Source organism: Poromitra crassiceps, assembly GCF_964638095.1.
Source record: "Poromitra crassiceps genome assembly, chromosome: 3".
Taxonomy (NCBI): Eukaryota; Metazoa; Chordata; class Actinopteri; order Beryciformes; family Melamphaidae; genus Poromitra; species Poromitra crassiceps.
The window spans coordinates 54,746,206-54,768,251 of NC_139625.1; the positions used below are offsets into that span (position 1 = coordinate 54,746,206).

General features: G+C 40.5%; 1 protein-coding gene across 1 annotated transcript in view; it reads left to right on the forward strand.

Moving 5' to 3' along the window:
* Positions 1-3,425: 3,425 nt before the first annotated feature.
* map3k2 (mitogen-activated protein kinase kinase kinase 2) overlaps positions 3,426-22,046 on the forward strand; it is a gene marked incomplete at its 3' end in the record, with an annotated part of 29,554 nt that continues 10,933 nt past the window's right edge. The window contains exons 1-10 of the mRNA XM_083633861.1: positions 3,426-3,530; positions 4,481-4,553; positions 5,865-5,956; positions 6,611-6,651; positions 6,754-6,853; positions 9,643-9,756; positions 10,462-10,558; positions 15,963-16,093; positions 19,561-19,649; positions 21,149-21,213. Of these exons, the coding sequence (XP_083489987.1) occupies positions 4,499-4,553; positions 5,865-5,956; positions 6,611-6,651; positions 6,754-6,853; positions 9,643-9,756; positions 10,462-10,558; positions 15,963-16,093; positions 19,561-19,649; positions 21,149-21,213 (784 nt within the window). The 5' untranslated portion in view covers positions 3,426-3,530; positions 4,481-4,498. The remainder of the gene's footprint in view (positions 3,531-4,480; positions 4,554-5,864; positions 5,957-6,610; positions 6,652-6,753; positions 6,854-9,642; positions 9,757-10,461; positions 10,559-15,962; positions 16,094-19,560; positions 19,650-21,148; positions 21,214-22,046) is intronic.

The following is a 22,046-nucleotide window of genomic DNA, read 5'->3' on the forward strand; positions in this document are numbered from 1 at the left end:
GTTGTGAGAAGAATTCTACATTAACCCGGAAGTAAATTTCTTCTTCTTCTTCTTTTTCCGGTTGGCATCCATATGTTGCATTACCGCCACCTACTGTATTGTAACAGCTTTACAACTTAAACTACTAGAGTCGATTTAATTTCTGCACCGACACGTCCTGCCCAACCCAAATTGCTCCCATTCACCCAGTACTCCATTGTGTGACCCAGATCCATTGACTATGTTGGTTTACACGCCTCCTTCAGTGTATCATTCAACTCCTGTCCTGATACATCCCCAATAAAAACTTTCTGGTCGCATCCAACACCATCTTAACATTGAGTGCCAGCCACTTTTGGAAAACGGATGCTCCCAGTGTCAGCCCTTTCAGAGCGTTTTCAGTGATTTCTCGAGGCCCACAGAATATTGTGTGATATTACTATGTAACACCGAACACGCCCAAAGAACGATGAGACTCTATTGTATCATCAGCAAAAAAAAGTTTATTGATATCATTTTCCGTTCTTTAGTTATCAGCCGGAGAAGATAGGTTGATTTCACCAAAAACAGACGTTTCCATCTAGAAGCTGAGATAATGAGCCTTTTGTGAAATGAAGCATTTCAAGCAAATCACTGACTCTGAAGCTAATATTTTCTGACCTGAAACATCTGAACAGTAATTTCCTTCAATAAAACAGCACCCCCACCCCCCTCAACTGCAAACTCCTCCTCCGTGGGAGTGTCTCTGGTGGCTCTGCTCGCTCTGCTGCGTGTGTCAGGCGAGTCCCAGCTTTTTCACAGCGTTCCGCCGTTTTTGTCGCCGGCTCCCAGCGCTTCCAGCTGAGAATAATGTAACTTTTCAGAAAGACGCTGGTGTCGGCAACTAATCATGTGGAGGGGCTATCACAGCGGAGACGGAGGGGCTCAATTGTGGCAGCAGATTGGCTGCTGTTCACAGGCACAGCTAACGTTATGCTTCATGCATATCGATGCATACCGATGCGGTTTCCGTTTCCCCATGACTTCTTCTCTGTTTTTCCTCACCTTTCTCTAATCTGGAGAGCACTGTCGCCACCTAATGGGTCCGTAAAATAGCTTATACTGTATACATTCGACATCGCCCATATTTTTACAGGAGATGCATCTGGCTTTGATCCACGTCCCACCGTCAAAAAACGCAATTGACGACTTTAGTCGTTATTGGCACTCTACGTTACTATTTGAATTGACGACGATAGTCGTCATTGGCACTCAATGAGTTATTCTCTCAGATTTTCCATCCATCTCCTCCAGAGCATAATTAATCACAAAAGCCATGAATGCCAAAAAGCCTTTTTTGTCCACACTAGTGAAGTAAATTAGCTTATTTCAAAATAAGATACGTCTTTCTTTAATGTTTCACAATAAAGGCTACTACAGAATTTGTACCATTCACTATCTACCACCAGTTCTTTGACTACTACTACTAATAATAACTACTACTACTACTACTACTACTAATAATAATAATAATGCCATAATCTTAAAGCATTATGATTATATCAGATTTCCATCCATCTCCAGAGCACAATTAATCACAAAAGCCATGAATGCCAAAAAGCCTTTTTTGTTCACACTAGTGAAGTAAATTAGTGGCTTCTTTTAAAATAAGATACGTCTTTCTTTAATGTTTCACAATAAAGGCTACAGAATTTGTACCATTCACTATCTACCAGCAGTTATTTGACTACTACTACACTACTACTACTACTAATATTAATAATGCCATAATCTTAAATCATTATGATTATATAATGATAGCTATATCATTACGATTTTTTTTGTGTCATTTGTTTTTTAGTCTTTATTCCGGAACCAAATTCCTATCTCATCAGTTATAGTCACACAAACACATTCTTAAATCTATAAAAACATAAGTGATGGCTGCAAGTGATGATACACAGTGTGTTTAGTGTAACCGAATGACTGTGAGTCCTCGTGAGTCCTGAGTGGTATCTAGTAGGTTGGTTAAACTCACTCCCCATTATAAAGGCCCATTAACCTCTTGGCCTAGTGGTTAATGCATGTGCTTTGGAAGTGGGAGGTCGGTGGATCGGATCCCGCTTCACCCCTGGGCAAGCCCTTAACATAGGTTGCTGCCAGTACTGTCAACAGGTTACATTAGGTCAAGACCAGAGGAAAGTGGCCCATTTGGCTCAGATACACACAGTCTGTTGTCAACAGACAGTCAAATGTGTCAAAGTCGATATAACATCAGAAATATAACATGTTTAGATTAGTCTCAATCTAAAACTAAAAAGATCATGTTTAGATGGGAATCTAGTCTACCAAACCTCTATCAGACTTAATTGTCAATTTGTTACACTCCACATAGTCTCAACGCCAGACCCATGAGAGTTCTTACACTGATACACTACGTTACTGCATGCTTCTGGGGAGAGACTACACTCCACATCAATTTACAAGAAGCAGAGGAGAATATTCACTAAACTGAAATGTGTAGGCTATACATGGAGATTATGTGTGAATAACATATTTAGTGGTTTTCTGATAAAAACAGATTTCACACTGGTTGGCCCTGCATGCATGTGATCTTCAGCATTTCACTGTCAGCAGACATGAACATCACTTTAATCTGTGGTTTTATTTAGTGGACAAGAAAATATTTGTTTGAACAGTTGCACCTAGATGACCTTTATTACTGTATTTCAAATTAGTGATAACAGTTCAGGACCTAAATGACTTGAGATATTATAATGTAAATAAATAGAGTGTCATTTGTTTATTAATTGTGCTTATAAACACAGACAAAATAAAATAAATTACCATGAATTATGAACATGTGATAAGTTTTAGGTTTAGCTGCAAGTTTTGTAGACGCAGAAAATTGTCATATCTAAATGCTATTATCAAACCTCAAAGTAAGAATCACTAGTTCATGATGACAGGCCTGGGTTCAAGGCAATACATTTCTCTGACATCACAGGTTGTGTTGTTGTTGGATTCTTCCAACGAGGTTGGGGGTCAGATCAGTGTCAAGTCTACCAGAATGACAAACCAAGTTTCCGGCAATGAGTTTCAGAAAAAAACACTAGCATTCATTTCACCTTAATTGATAAATGTTACGCTTTCTTTTGAAGGCAAAAAAATCTTCCTACTTCCGTTATTTTCTGGTTAGATCGAGCTAGCTTGACGCGGCTGGGGGGCAGCAGCGAGCGAAGCAAGCTAGACTACCGTAGCCTGTCAGCTACCAGCTAGGTAAAGTGCAACAAAATGAAAGGTGTCGAGTAACTTCAGTTCTCATTGCGAACAGACACGGAGCTACTCACTTCAATAGACCATTTGTCGTTTTTAACGCCTGGAAATATATTGTGCGGACGGGATTCAGAGCCGTTGGGCCTCGCTGTCGTGGCCCAGCAGGACTCGAGTGAAGTTCGGAGCGGACCTGCAAACTTCTGCTTCCTCAAACAGCTCTCCGGGGCCCGGGGCTCGGGGCTCCTGTCACCCGGCCCTGTGGATGAGGAAGTGAACAAAAACCCAAACAACCCCAGGTAAGACAGCAGAGAATTCAGCAGAAACATGTCATTTTTAACATTACCCGTTGCCTTTTACGACGCACAGAGCGGGGGAGCTTGGAGGAACGTTAGCTGGGTTTAATGTTATGCCTAACGTTAGCATTAGCTTAGCTTGACAACTTCCCTGGCCTGACACTGACAGCTTGCTGTAACGACCGACACACGGAACCTATACGTTAGCTACCCAGCTTCTCTTCTCAGCTAACACTGGTCGATGTAGCGTAACCAATTATGCTTATTATTTGCATTTCGGAATGCCCCCTCCTTTATGGAACTGCAGTTAAATGTTTTGATGCGTCCACTTAAATAGCTTGCGACATCACGTTAACAGTGCAGTCAGTCGCTAGCAATGTTAGCTTGTGCTGGTAACGCTATTGATAACGTTAATTAGCTAAGGTTAGCTAGGTTAAAGGTGATGATCTAGCAAAGGAAATAATAACGCTACAGTAAATAGTCGATTATCAACTTTGTTGTGAGAAGAATAAACATTGGATCCTGCCATAAAGTGGTTTGCAAAGGCCTGTATGTTACAGACCATATCAATGTGATGATAATGTTGAAGTATGCGTCACATGCAGTCAATGATCAATCAGTGATGATGATAGACCCTCATAAACAATATATGTTCAGCGCACACACACACACAACAAGAGAGGCCATCTCGCCTCAGGAGACTTTTATTTCCAAAGCTGTCAGACTGATGGTGCCTTTTCCATCCACAGTTTTGCATTGTACGTCAACAGCAGCCACTACCAGTTAAATACAGATATTATAGCAAGTGGTGATTGTGTAGAAGAGATATGGCCACTGTTTGTCAGAGTCACTGCTTGCTTACAGGAACTGCTCAGCAATCAACAGCTCCAGACCATATAGCTGATGTCCTAATCAATTGAATTTTCTTGATTTATGATCCTTTGGTGTTGCAGGAGAAAGGAATCCCTTTGATGGGAGAATCCTCTTTCCTGGCCTCCTGGGTCAATCGACGTGTTGTGATGATGGGTATGTTAGTGGGTGTGACCATTTTACTGTTTGAATCAAGCCAACATCTTCTTTTGTCAACCCACCACTCATGCTCATTTACTAAAGCAATGCTGACATGTTCTTTGCATCATAATAAGTATAGACGTACAGTAGTATAAACACATCACACACTGTCCAGTCTTAAATGGATTTAAAGTATATCTATCTATCTATCTATCTATCTATCTATCTATCTATCTATCTAGATATCTATCTAGATATTTTACAATAACACATAGAGGTTCCTGAGATACTGTGAAACCATGGTATTTTTGCCAAAGCTTATCATACCGTCAAAGTCTCATACCGGCCCATGCCTACATTATAATTTGTGGAGGTAAAATGATTGCACATTCATAAAACAAAAAAGATATAGATTTCTCCATGGTATCGTGATACTACACGGTATCGCCATACTTTGGCTGGTATAGTATCGCAGGGTAAAGTCTTGGTATTGTGATGACACTAGTAACAATTTACCATAGATGTGATGATAAAGGCTTCCAAAGTCTGGACATTTTTGGTTTAGGTACCTTCAAAGTGCTTGAATTTTACTCTTAAAAAGCTGTACGAACCCTGATAGCATGTAATATGGTTCTTACACAGGTATGGAAAGACATTGAAAATAATTGATTGATTGACAACATATATTCTCTAGGTCTTGAAAAGTGTGGAAATTACACGAATGTGTCTATTACTAACATACAACTACACATTTTATGTAGTTATAGACTCCAGTGGTTATTGTGCAGAGATATTCATTGTTGTGAAGGATAATCTTGAGGTTTAGCGTGATGTGGTCCAGTTGAGGGTTGTATAATAATCAAATCCATTTAAGACATTCAGGTTTGCAAACAGCATGTAGCCTAATCCAAAAAGGTTCATAGTGTCTATACTTTACTTAGATCGTTAGGTTTTCTTCTATATCAGACACAGGTTTTTGTTCCTACCTGACATGTTTCGACGGCAATACTTCCGTCTTCATCAGAGGTGTCACTAGATGGTGTGTGACGTGTCTTAAACAGCTGATGTTGTTTACAGAGGCGTGATCGTCCTGTCAGATTTGTCACACACCATCTAGTGACACCTCTGATGAAGACGGAAGTATTGCCGTCGAAACATGTCAGGTAGGAACAAAAACCTGTGTCTGATATAGAAGAAAACCTAACGATCTAAGAATGTAGCCTAATTTTGAATTGAAACCGTGTAGGAACCTAAATGGTAGAATTACCTTGATGTTTAATTGTTTATCTCACCACAATTATCTTTGTGCCTCTCTGGATCATTCAGATGATCAGGAGGCGTTGAAATCGATCATGCAGGACCTGGCCGAACTGCACCGCTCCAGCCGTCCTGCCAAAGCCTCCTCGCCCAAGAACCAGGTAGCTAGAAAAATGCCCATGAATGTTCTTAAAATGCAAGTCAGATGTTAGATATTCATCACTTATGAATGTGAGCACTGTCCCTTGTGGGCCACCGTAGGTGATTTGTGGGAGTCTCTGAGAAAAATCAAGTGGTTTATAATTCGAAAGCAGCTGAATATGCAGCCTGAAGTAGAAATCTTTGCACGGCACAACCAGCAGTAGAAGAAAATGCCAACCAACATAAACCACTGCGCCGACAAAAACTGCAACGACTGATAAAATGAATTGAGACAAATTTGTTAATAGTTTGTGTTATTATTGTTGTTGCATACACTCTAGTTAACTGTTGTGTACACCAAATTAAAATTAATTTGAGGAGAAAGGATGTCTGACTGTTTACGACGTTTCTGAAGTATTAGTGGTACAAATTGTTTTTTTATTTGCCAATATGGAATGCAAATGTATTCTATTGTTCAGTGAAATTGCCCCCCCCCCCCCCCCCCAAAGAGCCAAAATGCAGCTAAAAATGAGATCAAGGGGCAGAAAGTGCCCTCTCTATTTCCGATCCACTTCTGTACTGCCAACGCGTCCTCAGGTTCATTACATTGGATTTCTTGCCTGTTCAGATGTTCTTTTCCTGTTGCTTAAATTGGTGTGACTGTCTTTCCACAGAACGATGTAAGAGTGAAGTTCGAGTTCAAAGGGGAGAAGAGGTGAGGGTTCGACCAGGTTTATCTCTTTCATGATGTCAGTGCAGAGTCACAGCTGAGCTCCTGTGACAGCCCCTCTCTTCTCTCCTCTCTCCTTCTCTGTAGGATCTTGCAGTTCCCCCGGCCCGTCAAGCTGGATGACCTGAGGCAGAAAGCTAAAGTAGCTTTCGGTCAAGTGATGGACCTTCACTACACCAACAACGAGGTAGCTACAACACTCAGTCACATGCAGGCCTGGGTAGATAGATACTGGCTCAGATACTTGCAATTCGATACTGATGTATGTTTTTAGCTCACATTATTTCACTCTTCCTCCTGCCTTCTCTTTTGCCTTGCATTGATTTGCTCTGTTCAGGCTGGTTGGGGCTAGCAGTGATATCGTTAGCGTCTGCATTGATTGAACAGCAGGAATCAAAGTACCAAGCTCAGAATTACCCTCAAATTGCTTTAGGGCTGTCACCTTTTCCTATTCAAAAGTAACTTCGAACATGGGGGGAAAAAAACCAAACGTTTGAGCTGTTCAAATGAATTATGAAATTATTATTAATTATGAAATTACCTGTTCAAATGAAAAAAATGCTAATTTAATAATAAAAAAGGCAAACTCCACTCAACCGTGACACGCAGGTGCCGTTAACAAGCGCCCCTTATGCCCAGTTCAGAGGAGGAGTGGATGAGGAGCAGATGTGAGTAACGTTACAAGTCTTCAACTGTGAATTCAACTCACCTGTGGCTGTTTCCATGAAGCCGCTCCATTACATAGTTTGCTGACTGTGTTTCTATGTCTCCTTAACGTAATGTAAGGTTCCAAAATAGCCCAGCCCACACCAATCTAACCTTATCCGTAGGGATGCAGCGGTATACCGTTTGAAGGTATACCGCGGTTTGAAAATGTCACGGTATCAAAACCACTAAAATTTGCCATCATACCTTCCACACATTATCAGCTGTTTCCCCAAAACAAAGTGCCCAGGTCGCTTGCAGAGTGCAGCTTACCCCTCCCCCTGGCTGCATGCCTACCTAGCCTAGAGCACAGTAGAGAGGAGTCGCAAGGACCCCCCTGAACTTTCCCCATCTAAAAAGACGACGTCGGCTGTATGGGAATATTTCGGCTATTATAAAAACACAAATGGTCCGCAATACCGTGGAACCGTGGTATTTTTGTCCAAGGTTATCAAACCGTCAAAAACTCATACCGTTGCATCCCTAATCCGCAAGTAATCCTGCCCGTTTTCTGCCAGCTAGTTGAATTTAACACACACATTGTGGGTCAGGATCTGTAACGTTAACATTATCTGTTTTGCAATTTTCGCGCGGTGGAGGGCGGATTCACTTTAAATATAATCAAACGTATTGTGCGTCAATTAAAGTTTGTTCCAACTTTATTTTTGGAAAAAGTGACAGCCCTAAATTGGTTTAGCGAGAGAGCAACAAAACAAACAGCAGACACATAACAGTTTAATCTTTATTCCTAAATTGCCTAATCAATTATTTTGTGAAACATGTCAATATATTGCATACTATCACAACTGAGTGTTGCACAAAGCTGTTCCCTGCGAGACAGGAAGCGTACTGTTGAGAAACAAGAATGACTGGCTACTTTGAAGTGCATTTCCACTCTTGCAGTAATACAATATGCAAAACACATTGTACATGCTTTCCTAAACTAGTGGACTTCATGCAACTCATTTCCTGTTTACTTTTTCTTCTACCGCACATTTGTGGTTTCAGAGCTTTCATTAGCTATGTCCACTCCATAGGCTGATTTTGCCAGCTGTGTCTTTATTTTGATGTTCACATTGAGCTTATACAGTATTCAATTTCAGGAAGCATTTCTTACCTGCATATATACCAGGCATTCCCTGATATTATTATTATTAATAATAATAATAATAACTTTGATTTAAAAAGGACCTTTCTCAAACTCAAGGACACTGTACAGTACAATTTTAGGCCTTTGGCAGACTCTGGCATGGTCTGGTTGTGAAACGTGTTTAGCTGAGACTTAGCCCAGCCAGGTGTAGCCTGATCCTGAAGAAAGTGGACACGCTGGGTTTTTGCCAAACACTGCCATGGCCATTGGTGACCACAAGGCATTTCTGTTCCTCTGCATCGTCATCCCTGTTTGGTAGCGCTGGTAACAGATGTTATTAATAATTTAATAATTATCAGATTCTTTAACAATTCCCTCATCGGTTCCTTTCATAGTTACAATATTTTAATTTTACAGAATTTTGCAGCACTCAGAAATTTGGAGTCTGTAATTTAAAGTTATAATCCATAATATTTCAGTTTTGTTCTCTTGGGTGACACCTATGGCGATGAGTGGTAATTGCAGGTGCGATCCAAACAGTGTTGCATTGTGACGACATGCCGTTTGTTCGGCCATAGTAACCACCCGTAATGCTAGCAGAGACTGGAAAAAAGTATCTTGTTATCCTACTTCACACAAGAGCTGTCGGGCTGCAATACTGAAAATGCAAAGGCTTCCATCAATGGGCCATAGGCTCAATCACCATTGTGTTAACTCACTATCAGATAGATAGTGACTTAACAGATATTTATTTACATGAAAATCTTTGAGATTATAACTTTAAATTTTGCGTTCATGTCAACTTGAAGCTGTGTGTTGTAGTGAGGCTCATGGAGGAGTGTGTGTCAGTTCATTTCTCTGCGGTATGGGAGCAGTAGCCATGTAGGTGAAGCGCATTGCAAGAAAGAAGACAAACTAGAGTCTTTATGCTTCATTGCTGCAGAGAACTGAACTGAATACACTCAGACACACACACACGCACAGCAAACCTGTAAGAAGCAAGACATTAGACAGTAAAAAAAAAAAAAAAGCATTTGGTTCTGTTTCAGACAACCAGGGAGAAACTGGGAGTCAGTTAAGGAAATGATTTGATCCAGTCTCTTCTTCATTCACCAAGACTCTGTTCCCATCCCAACCCACCTGATCACCCCCCCCCTTCCTCCGTCTCCCATTGCTCCCAGTTGGTGATCCCACTGACCACTCAGGATGACCTGGACAAGGCAGTGGAGCTGCTGGATCGCAGCGTTCACATGAAGAGCCTGAAGATCCTCCTGGTACTCCAGATCTCCTCTCAGGTCACTAGGGTCTGCTTATACTGGTTATAAAGGGTCTGGGAATGGGTGGAAAATTAATTTGATAATTTCCAGGTCTTGAAAAATCCAGAATATTCCACGCAATTTCGGAAAGAATATTGTTCAGTCCCAATACTTACCCAAACCTTCAAATCTAGAAGTTAGGTATGGTATTTTAAACAGCAAAATGTGTAGCAGTTCTGGTTAAGCCATTTCCCTTGCCAGCATGATAGATGGTCACACTGCTGACTGAGCCTATTCAAAAGCAATTAATTTAATTATCTTTTAAACTAATTAGTTAAGCATAATATTTCTACCAGAGTAGAAATACTCTGGTATAACTGGCTTCTTCAGCTGCATCACAGTAGTTAGAATAAGTTATATTTGTCTGTGTTACGTTCCACTAATAATACAAAGAGTAAAATAAAGTATACTTTTTTTTTTTTTTTTCATTGGGTACTTCAAGTTATTTTTACCATTTTTACCATCTTCTCATTTTAGATGTTTTCATTGGGCAATTAGGTCAACAAAGTTTGAAGCTCAGAAATAGGATACAAATCAAGCAGCTTGTCCACAGGCATTCATTGCTTGTTCATTCTGATGATTTGAAAAGCGACTTATTTTATATACAGTAATTACTACATCATCAAGGCGTTGGATTTTGCCATTGGAATGTTAATGGCCTGTTTTGTTTCTGTGTGCCTCTAGAGCTCTTCCTCCAACATGGACCTGCTGCCGTCCCACGAGGTGCTGGACAACACAGGATTCAGGGTCACCGACAATAAGAGCATGTTGGCCTTGATCGGTGAATACAATCTAATGGAAAAAATATTCCAAAATGGTTTCACACCCTTGAAACTGGGCCGGTAACAGGCTAGAATAATCAAGTAAAGCTTATTCGTAGAGTGCTTATAAAAACAGCATTGTCACACATTGCTTTACAGAAAGCAAAGGACACAAAATGTATTAAATTGGGGATGAGTGATGGATGGCACACCATTTTACGAAATCATAGTACATTTAAAGGATAATTGGTAACTCCGTCTCCTAGTTTGATAAAATGGATCCACTATGTTTTGTTATGAGATGCAGGTTATTTTCCTCCAAAATGCATATAGCATCTGCAGGGGGTCATTCCAGCTCCCCAATTAGACACTGATACAAGGTTTATGCGCATCTTTGAAAGGTCTAAAATCCAATAATCTATATTTTAGGCCTTAAAACATCTTAAAATTAAATGTCTTAAATACAGGTCTTAAAGCCACCCTCCAGTCAATTTTCTACCTGCATAAACCTTTGGTGCTCTATGAAAACGTACATGCACACATGGGAAATCTGAAACATTAGGAACAATTGTTATAAAGGCATTAGTCACATGGGAAATCTGAAACATTAGGAATGTTTGTTAAAAAGGCATTAGTCACATGGGAAATCTGAAACATTAGGAATGTTTGTTAAAAAGGCATTAGTCACATGGGAAATCTGAAACATTAGGAATGTTTGTTATAAAGGCATTAGTCACATGGGAAATCTGAAACATTAGGAACATTTGTTATAAAGGCATTAGTCACATGGGAAATCTGAAACATTAGGAATGTTTGTTATAAAGGCATTAGTCACATGGGAAATCTGAAACATTAGCAACATTTGTTATAAAGGCATTAGTCACATGGGAAATCTGAAACATTAGGAATGTTTGTTAAAAAGGCATTAGTCACATGGGAAATCTGAAACATTAGGAATGTTTGTTATAAAGGCATTAGTCACATGGGAAATCTGAAACATTAGGAACATTTGTTATAAAGGCATTAGTCACATGGGAAATCTGAAACATTAGCAACATTTGTTATAAAGGCATTAGTCACATGGGAAATCTGAAACATTAGGAATGTTTGTTAAAAAGGCATTACGGTAGTCACATGGGAAATCTGAAACATTAGGAATGTTTGTTAAAAAGGCATTAGTCATATGGGAAATTTGAAACATTAGGAACATTTGTTATAAAGGCATTAGTCATATGGGAAATCTGAAACATTAGGAATGTTTGTTATAAAGGCATTAGTCACATGGGAAATCTGAAACATTAGGAATGTTTGTTATAAAGGCATTAGTCACATGGGAAATCTGAAACATTAGGAACATTTGTTATAAAGGCATTAGTCACATGGTAAATCTGAAACATTAGGAATGTTTGTTATAAAGGCATTAGTCACATGGGAAATATGAAACATTAGGAACATTTGTTATAAAGGCATTAGTCACATGGGAAATCTGAAACATTAGGAACATTTGTTATAAAGGCATTAGTCATATGGGAAATCTGAAACATTAGGAATGTTGGTTATAAAGGCATTAGTCACATGGGAAATCTGAAACATTAGGAATGTTTGTTAAAAAGGCATTAGTCACATGGGAAATCTGAAACATTAGGAACATTTGTTATAAAGGCATTAGTCACATGGCAAATCTGAAACATTAGGAACATTTGTTATAAAGGCATTAGTCATATGGGAAATCTGAAACATTAGGAATGTTTGTTAAAAAGGCATTAGTCACATGGGAAATCTGAAACATTAGCAACATTTGTTGCTATAACATTTGTTATAAAGGCATTAGTCACATGGCAAATCTGAAACATTAGGAACATTTGTTATAAAGGCATTAGTCACATGGCAAATCTGAAACATTAGGAACATTTGTTATAAAGGCATTAGTCATATGGGAAATCTGAAACATTAGGAATGTTTGTTAAAAAGGCATTAGTCACATGGGAAATCTGAAACATTAGCAACATTTGTTATAAAGGCATTAGTCACATGGGAAATCTGAAACATTAGGAATGTTTGTTATAAAGGCATTAGTCACATGGGAAATCTGAAACATTAGGAATGTTTGTTATAAAGGCATTAGTCACATGGGAAATCTGAAACATTAGGAATGTTTGTTATAAAGGCATTAGTCACATGGGAAATCTGAAACATTAGGAATGTTTGTTATAAAGGCATTAGTCACATGGGAAATCTGAAACATTAGGAACATTTGTTATAAAGGCATTAGTCACATGGTAAATCTGAAACATTAGGAATGTTTGTTATAAAGGCATTAGTCACATGGGAAATATGAAACATTAGGAACATTTGTTATAAAGGCATTAGTCACATGGGAAATCTGAAACATTAGGAACATTTGTTATAAAGGCATTAGTCATATGGGAAATCTGAAACATTAGGAATGTTGGTTATAAAGGCATTAGTCACATGGGAAATCTGAAACATTAGGAATGTTTGTTAAAAAGGCATTAGTCACATGGGAAATCTGAAACATTAGGAACATTTGTTATAAAGGCATTAGTCACATGGCAAATCTGAAACATTAGGAACATTTGTTATAAAGGCATTAGTCATATGGGAAATCTGAAACATTAGGAATGTTTGTTAAAAAGGCATTAGTCACATGGGAAATCTGAAACATTAGCAACATTTGTTGCTATAACATTTGTTATAAAGGCATTAGTCACATGGCAAATCTGAAACATTAGGAACATTTGTTATAAAGGCATTAGTCACATGGCAAATCTGAAACATTAGGAACATTTGTTATAAAGGCATTAGTCATATGGGAAATCTGAAACATTAGGAATGTTTGTTAAAAAGGCATTAGTCACATGGGAAATCTGAAACATTAGCAACATTTGTTATAAAGGCATTAGTCACATGGGAAATCTGAAACATTAGGAATGTTTGTTATAAAGGCATTAGTCACATGGGAAATCTGAAACATTAGGAATGTTTGTTATAAAGGCATTAGTCACATGGGAAATCTGAAACATTAGGAATGTTTGTTATAAAGGCATTAGTCACATGGGAAATCTGAAACATTAGGAATGTTTGTTATAAAGGCATTAGTCACATGGGAAATCTGAAACATTAGGAATGTTTGTTAAAAAGGCATTAGTCACATGGGAAATCTGAAACATTAGGAACATTTGTTAAAAAGGCATTAGTCACATGGGAAATCTGAAACATTAGCAACATTTGTTATAAAGGCATTAGTCACATGGGAAATCTGAAACATTAGGAATGTTTGTTATAAAGGCATTAGTCACATGGGAAATCTGAAACATTAGGAATGTTTGTTATAAAGGCATTAGTCACATGGGAAATCTGAAACATTAGGAATGTTTGTTATAAAGGCATTAGTCACATGGGAAATCTGAAACATTAGGAACATTTATTATAAAGGCATTAGTCACATGGGAAATCTGAAATATAAAGGCATTTCAATCATGAGAGACCAGAGGGTAGAGTTTTAACAAGCAAGCTTTATTCAAGTATGGCAGAGCGATGAGATCTATGGCATGGGACGGTATGGCGACTAATTCTGATGGCGTGGCAGCATGGCGACTACCGTAATTTCCGCACTATAAGCCGCACCGGAGTATAAGCCGCAGCAGCAAAATTGCTTGTTTGTTACATATATAAGCCGCACCGGACTATAAGCCGCAGGTGTTTTAATGTTTTTTTTTTTTTTTTTTTTTTTTTTAATTGTGTTTTAATGTTTAATTACCATATGTAAGGGTTCATGCACAGAGGGGATTGTCGGGAAAGAGATGGTTGTTTGAGGAAGCTCCCATTTATTAACATTTCAACAAAACAACATAACACAACACCACCTGTGTTTTTTTTTACAGTGCACACAGTGTCCGCGGTGTGGTGAAAAGAGGGCAAGAGAGGAAATTAAAACAGAAGTGGATTTATAGTTAGAAAGAGTGCTAAAGAAGAGAGAATTCCGTTTTTTTTTTTTTCCCCCCCCCGAAAAAATCCATAGATAAGCCGCACCGTTATATAAGCCGCAGGGCCAAAAAACGGGGAAAAAGCCGCGGCTTATAGTCCGAAATTTACGGTAGTTATTTGGCGTAATGACTCCGCGCTAAGATGCCTCTCCTCTTGCGGTGAGAGAGGGCATCTGCTCGGACTAGAATAGAGAATCCCCCCAAGTAGGGGATTCTTCAGGAGTCAAGACATTGGTGATGGCCTGGGGAGGTGGGTGGGTCGAAACGCAGCTTTCAGAGAATGGGATGCGATCAGCTTGGGTACCGCGACCAGAAGATCAGGGACGGAGGACGATGACCCACAGAGCATGGCTATGAATACTGCTACGTCATAGCCTCGGCACTGACGACATTATCGGCGTCATATAGGCAAGTGCGTCACGCGGACGTCACGCTGGGATTACACTTGTGCTCGTCGCACTAGGATTACATGGTGCAGATCTGAAACTGCCACGGGCATCAATGTACTGTATGTCTGGGCCTGGACGGGCAGTGTCACTCGAGCAATTGTGAGGTCATCGGTGATGATGTCATCAGTGATGTAATCGGTGTGAGATCAACGGTGACCTTGTGATGTCATCAGTGAGGTGAGGTCACTAGGAATGCGCGCGGTGCGAGGCAGCGTGTCGTCACGCTGGGATTACACTTGTGCTCGTCACGCTCGGATTACATGGTGAGGTGAGGTCACTAGGATTGCGCGTGGTGCGAGGCAGCGTGTCTGGTCTTCATCTTGAAACTAGGTCGAGACCACCATTAGTCACATGGGAAATCTGAAACATTAGGAATGTTTGTTATAAAGGCATTAATCACATGGGAAATCTGAAACATTAGCAACATTTGTTATAAAGGCATTACCGGTAGTCACATGGGAAATCTGAAACATTAGGAATGTTTGTTAAAAAGGCATTAGTCACATGGGAAATCTGAAACATTAGGAATGTTTGTTATAAAGGCATTAGTCACATGGGAAATCTGAAACATTAGGAATGTTTGTTATAAAGGCATTAGTCTCATGGGAAATCTGAAACATTAGCAACATTTGTTATAAAGGCATTAGTCACATGGGAAGTCTGAAACATTAGCAACATTTGTTATAAAGGCATTAGTCACATGGGAAATCTGGAAAACATGAAGCCGCTGTAAAAAGCCAGCAGCAAACGCCTGACATCACCCAATATTCTTTCACATCAAAGTCCGATTTTCCCTCATAACCTTTGTACTTTTCTTTGTCAGTGTGCACATAAAATAGGTCTTAAATTGTATTCATAATGGTCTTAAAAAGTCTTAAATGTAACTTGTTGAAACCCGCAGAAACCCTGTGATAAAATGTAAAAAATGCAAAATAAAAGTTTCTCTTCCCTTCCCCTTTCCATGTCAGGTTCCCATTCAACAGACCGCAGCTCCCCTCCACCAGGTTACATTCCTGACGCCCTGCAGCAGGTGGCGAGGAATGGCTCCTTCACCAGCATCAACAGCGAGGGAGAGTTCATCCCCGAGAGCATGGACCAGGTAAGGCCACCAGGGCTTTGTATGCATGGACCAGGGAAATCCACCAGAGCTTTGTATATGATGGACCAGGTAAGTCCGCCAGGGCTTTGTATATGATGGACCAGGTAAGTCCACCAGAGCTTTGTATATGATGGACCAGGTAAGTCCACCAGAGCTTTGTATATGATGGACCAGGTAAGTCCACCAGAGCTTTGTATATGATGGACCAGGTAAGTCCACCAGGGCTTTGTATATGATGGACCAGGTAAGTCCACCAGAGCTTTGTATATGATGGACCAGGTAAGTCCACCAGAGCTTTGTATATGATGGACCAGGTAAGTCCACCAGGGCTTTGTATATGATGGACCAGGTAAGTCCACCAGGGCTTTGTATATGATGGACCAGGTAAGTCCACCAGAGCTTTGTATATGATGGACCAGGTAAGTCCACCAGAGCTTTGTATATGATGGACCAGGTAAGTCCACCAGGGCTTTGTATATGATGGACCAGGTAAGTCCACCAGGGCTTTGTATATGATGGACCAGGTAAGTCCACCAGAGCTTTGTATATGATGGGGCACAGGCCTCCAGACTGGAACTTAAAACTGACCTATGGATGCTCTGATACTACTGATAGCAGTATTAGTGTGAATTATCAGGCTGAAATGTACTGAATTTCCATTATAGTTGTTTGTGGTTTTCTAAGATATTAAGACAAAAGAAAAAGCATCAACATTTGCCAGAGCTTTGTATATGATGGGGCACAGGCCTCTAGTTATATATGTGTATAATATGCATAATACTATCTCGCTCTATCAACTTCTTACTTTTTCTGTAGGTTGTTGTGGGTTACGGGAATGTGTGGGTGGGTCGGTGAATGGAGCCTCCGTGTGCTGTGTGTTGTATGTTTGTTCATGTTGCATTGTTCTGTTTTTGTGTTGGACCCCCTTGAAAACGAGATGGTGCATCTCAAGGGGCTATCCATTAAATAAAAATTTCTAACCTTAGTTGGCTGGTTTATATTTGGTTGTGGCTGGTAGGGTGCCAGCCATCATCTGAAGTAGTGCTGCACGATTAATCGAATTGCAATCGCAATGTCAGCATGTGCGATTACATAACCGCAAAAGGGTGCGATTATATATATTTTTTAAGTGTGTGTGTGCCGTGTCTAACGTTAACATGCGACGCAGCAAATAAACAAACACACGTTTCTCTGCCATCACACTGCACATCAACACTAGCGGGAGACTTCTCCCACTTCCTCAAATATACACTCGCAGCTGCAGAAGCACCCTTCAGGGTCTGCATGTAAAGTTAAGTTATCCTTTATTTATCCCCTTGGGGAAATTCATCCTCTGCATTTGACCCATCCTCTACTAGGAACCTTCCTAGAACTAGGAGCAGTGGGCAGCCACTGTGCAGCGCCCGGGGACCAACTCCAGTTATTTTGCCAGTACCTTGGTCAGGGGCACTGACAGGAGTATTAACCCTAACATACATGTCTTTCTTGATGGTGGGAGGAAACCGGAGCACTTGGAGAAAACCCACACAAACACGGGGAGAACATGCAAACTCCACACAGAAAGGACCTGGGACGGACCGGGGTTCGAACCCGGGACCTTCTTGCTGTGAGGCAACAGTGTTAACCACTGAGCCACCGTGCCGTCCACCAGAGCTTTGTATATGATGGGGCACAGGCCTCTAGACTGGAACTTAAAAACTGACCTATGGATGCTCTGATACTACTGATAGCAGTATTAGTGTGAATTATCAGGCTGAAATGTACTGAATTTCCATTATTGTTGTTTGTGGTTATAAGATATTAAGACAAATTCTAAAAGAAAAAGCATCAACATTTGCAAGTGTTTAGTAGCAACGACTTGTTTGGGTATAGTGTGATTACATTAAGATATACTTATGAGCACCAAATGCTACCAAATGTAATATATTCCTTCACAATAATGTGGGGGTGGAAACAAAGTCTAAAGTCTGCATGTAGGTCTCTCTCGCAGCTGCAGAAGCACCCTTCAGGGTCTGCATGTAAAGTCTGCACGTACTGTAACTCTCTCTAAAAAAGAAGAGTCACGTGAGTGTGGCATTTAAGGCCATCTGACTGTAATCTGTCGCTACAAAATAAATAAACTCGGTGTGTATTACTCATTGCATTTCTGCGCAGACATAATAATAGATTGGATTTATATAGCGCCTTTCTAGACACTCAAAGCGCTTCACATATCAGGGGAGGGGGAGGGAACGGGAACTCAACTCATCCACCACCGATGTGCAGCACCCACCTGGGTGATGCACGGCAGCCAGTTTGCACCAGAACGCTCACCACACATCAGTTATCACGGTGGAGAGTTGAGGACTGAATGTGCCAATTAAGTAACGAGGGATGATTAGGTGGCCATGATTGAAGGAAGTCCTGTTTGGGGATTTAGCCAGGGCACCAGGGTTACACCCCTACTCTTGCGAAGAGTGCCGATGGGATCTTTAATGACCACAGAGTCAGGACCTCGGTTTAACGTTTCATCCGAAGGACGGTGCTCACTCACAGGACAGAGTCCCTGTCCCTGCCGTGGGGCATTGGGGAGATTATTCATCAGATCAGATTATTCATCAGACCAGAGGGGAAGAGCACCTCCTACTGGTCCTCCAACACCACTTCCAGCACCAGTCTCCCATCCAAGGAGTATCCTAGACAGACCTGCTTAGCTTCCCAAGGAAAGCCAGTAATGTAATGCAGGAGCCACTGGTGCTGACGACATGTAACTAACTTTGCAGTCTGAGCCATTTTACCTTCTATGTGCTGTAACACAGTGCTGCAGTTTATATTTTTTATTTTTGAGACAGGCAAATGTCTCAAACATAGACTGATAGACTGATCACAGGATGTTGTGAAGAGTACATTGCTATATAATTTGTTAAGATTTTATTATAAAAAAATATATGCTGTATTCTCTTAAAATCTTATACCTTTTGAAAGATAGTTTTATTTCAAATTGTTTTTTTTTTTTGTTTTTTTTAATATATTTTAAATTGTAATATATTTCATGAAAACTAAACCATTTTAGCCTGTGATACCATGAAACCGTGGTATTTTTGTCCAAGGTTATACCATCAAAAACTCATACCGGCACATCCCTAGATAACATTTGTTTATATCGCAATCACAATCGTAAATGGCAATATTGTCCACAGTAATCGCAAATCACACCTTTTCCCCAAATCGTGCAGCACTAATCTGAAGGTGTTAGTTACTCTATTTATACATATCTACTTGGCTGGTTTATATGTCATAAAGGGATTGGTGCCTCTACTTTAGCCCTTAGAAGTTGAACATTGCCAAAGGAATATAGGATATTCTTCAAGTGCATCCTTCCTTCCTCTTCTCTTCAATATGAAATGGCTAGTGATTTTGTGGTGTACTTGCCACTATGACAAGTGGATGAAAGGTTAGTTTCCTCATCCTGATTTTCTCCTCTTCAGATGCTGGATCCGCTGTCCATGAGCAGTCCGGAGAACTCGGCGTCTGGAAGCTGCCCCTCTTTAGACAGCCCGCTGGACAGGTCAGGACTGTGAAATCGGATAGGAAGCCATGACCCTGTCATTTTGCTATTCACCTTATTCTTTGCCCATACAAGGACGCTTCTGCATGACGTCATTTTGTAATCGTCTTTCCGGTTTTAGACACGGAAGTAGTTTACGCCTACCGTAGTCATTTTTAGACTTGCCAAAAAGCTGTTTTCAAGCAAAAAAAACAAACAGTTTGAATATTTTTCGGGTGAGAACGTAACATATATGTGACCAGTTTATCAGAATAAAGCCTATTTGGAAATATTTAACAAGCAGCGAGGACTGGGAGCGCTGGCTGTGCTGACACCGGTCGGACTAGCTATCTGTCAAACCCTACTGTAGGCTACTGGCAGTGAGAAAACACTGTCGATGTGCTTTTGTAACTAACGTTAAATGCCGACCGGGTACAGCCATTGGCTCCTCGCAGCAGTAACGCTATGGACTGACGTTGGCCGCAGTGTAGCTTAATTCTGAATGTTGCCAAACTTCATTCATTATTATAGTGACGTTTTGTTTTGAAATTGACCGCCAACTAGCGCTGAACCAGAAGAACAAATACAATTGCGTGTAACGCAGAAGAGAAAAATAGTGGGCGTGGTGATTAAGGTGAATACACGCAGTATGTTTACATGCACTTTAAATCGAATTATTGCGTTAGTCTGCCTAAAACCAGACTTTGAAATGCATGTAAACATGTTAGCTCGACTGAAATCGAAGTGATAAAAGTCGGACTAACACACCCAGATAATGCGATTGGGAGTCGATTTACTCCTGCATGTGTATACAGGCCAGTCGGACTGGAACTGGACGAGGCGATCAGCGCATCCACTAAAGTTCCCGTGCCAGCCTTTGATCCGGAAGTCGAACACATAAAACGTAAACAGAGGGTGCATCTCAAAAGTAGAGCGTACAACACCAAAGTCGATGTGATTTTAAGCAAAACTGCCTCTTCTGAATATTCTGACACTGCATTTTTCAGACAGAAAGAAATTAAACTTGTTCAAGACCCGTCTCTGTCTCAGCAACACACTCTCGCAAGATTTGGCAACAGGAACTTATGTTAGCGGCCAGGGAGCGATTAAAAGCTAAATGTGAAGTTTGTTGATGTAGTAGCTAAACTTAACTGTGCATGTAAACATACTGACTGTCTCTTTAAGAACAGCTAGGAGGTGCTGTGAAACCCCTCACCTGTTACAAAGCCACTGTAAAGTGCGGCCTCATGTGGCTTTCTTGTTTTAAGACAGTGATGCACAACTGTGATAAAGGATCATAAATGTTGAATGAATCTCTTATTTATTTCTAAACAATAATGATAATTATATGCCATTCCTCAAGCATGATATTTAAATGAACTGTTAAATTTATGGATTTGAATCTTTCAAAAATACACTTAACTATACACTTTACAGGCCGGCTTTTGTGCCGACATGTATGATTGTTGGTTTGAGTCTGCTTGTATAAGGCTTGTATTGGTTGTGACTTGTGTCTTCATGCTGCACAGTGACTACCCCAAGTCCAGGATGCCCAGGGCGCAGAGCTACCCAGACAACCACCAGGACTTTCCAGGTGTGTGTGATGGTCTGTTTGTGTGGGTGTGCTGGGAAGCCAGGAATGCAGTGTGCCCTTTGAAGTCACGGGTATTGTGGTTAACCGTTATAAAAGAGCAGGGTATGAACAGTTCACTGATTGCAGGATTTAAATCAATGCAAAAACAATAGTGGCTACTGGCTAGACCCAACACACATTAATACAAATCTGATACTGGTAAAACCATAAATTCTTGAGTTAACAGGCTGGGTGGTAGTTGTTCACCAGCTGTAATATATACATTTGATCATTTGGGTCATTACTTTGTCTCAGCTGAATAATCTCATGTTTCTGAATCAGGCAATAGAGCCCGCTCTCTTCGACAAAGGCAGCCAAGCCCTGCTCTTAATAGAGTACCGCAGGGATGAGGTATTTTTGTAGGCTTACCCAGAAATCGTCATGCTGGTTCATAAGAGGGGAAAAGGCAGCTTATGGGAGTGGAAATTCTTCTTCAGCAGGATAATCTTCACAAACGAAGACCACTTATGACTTTTGAAGCGTTTTCTGAACGCATTTACAATTCAAAAGTCATAAAAGTGCTCCTGGTTTGTGAAGATTATCCTGCTGAACACAAATTTCCACTCCCCTATACGTTTGTTAACCACAGACCTTATTTCATTCATTTAACAGAAATACTCATTCTAAAATCCCATCGCCTTTTCCCATTACGAACCTGCATGGCGGCGATTTGCTACTTCCGACTCATTCCTGCAGTACTCTATCGCTGGATTTGTATTGATGGTAGACGGGGCTCGACGCTTACCATTTTCCTAAGGAGCACATGTGCTACTGCAGGGGTGGGCAACTATTTT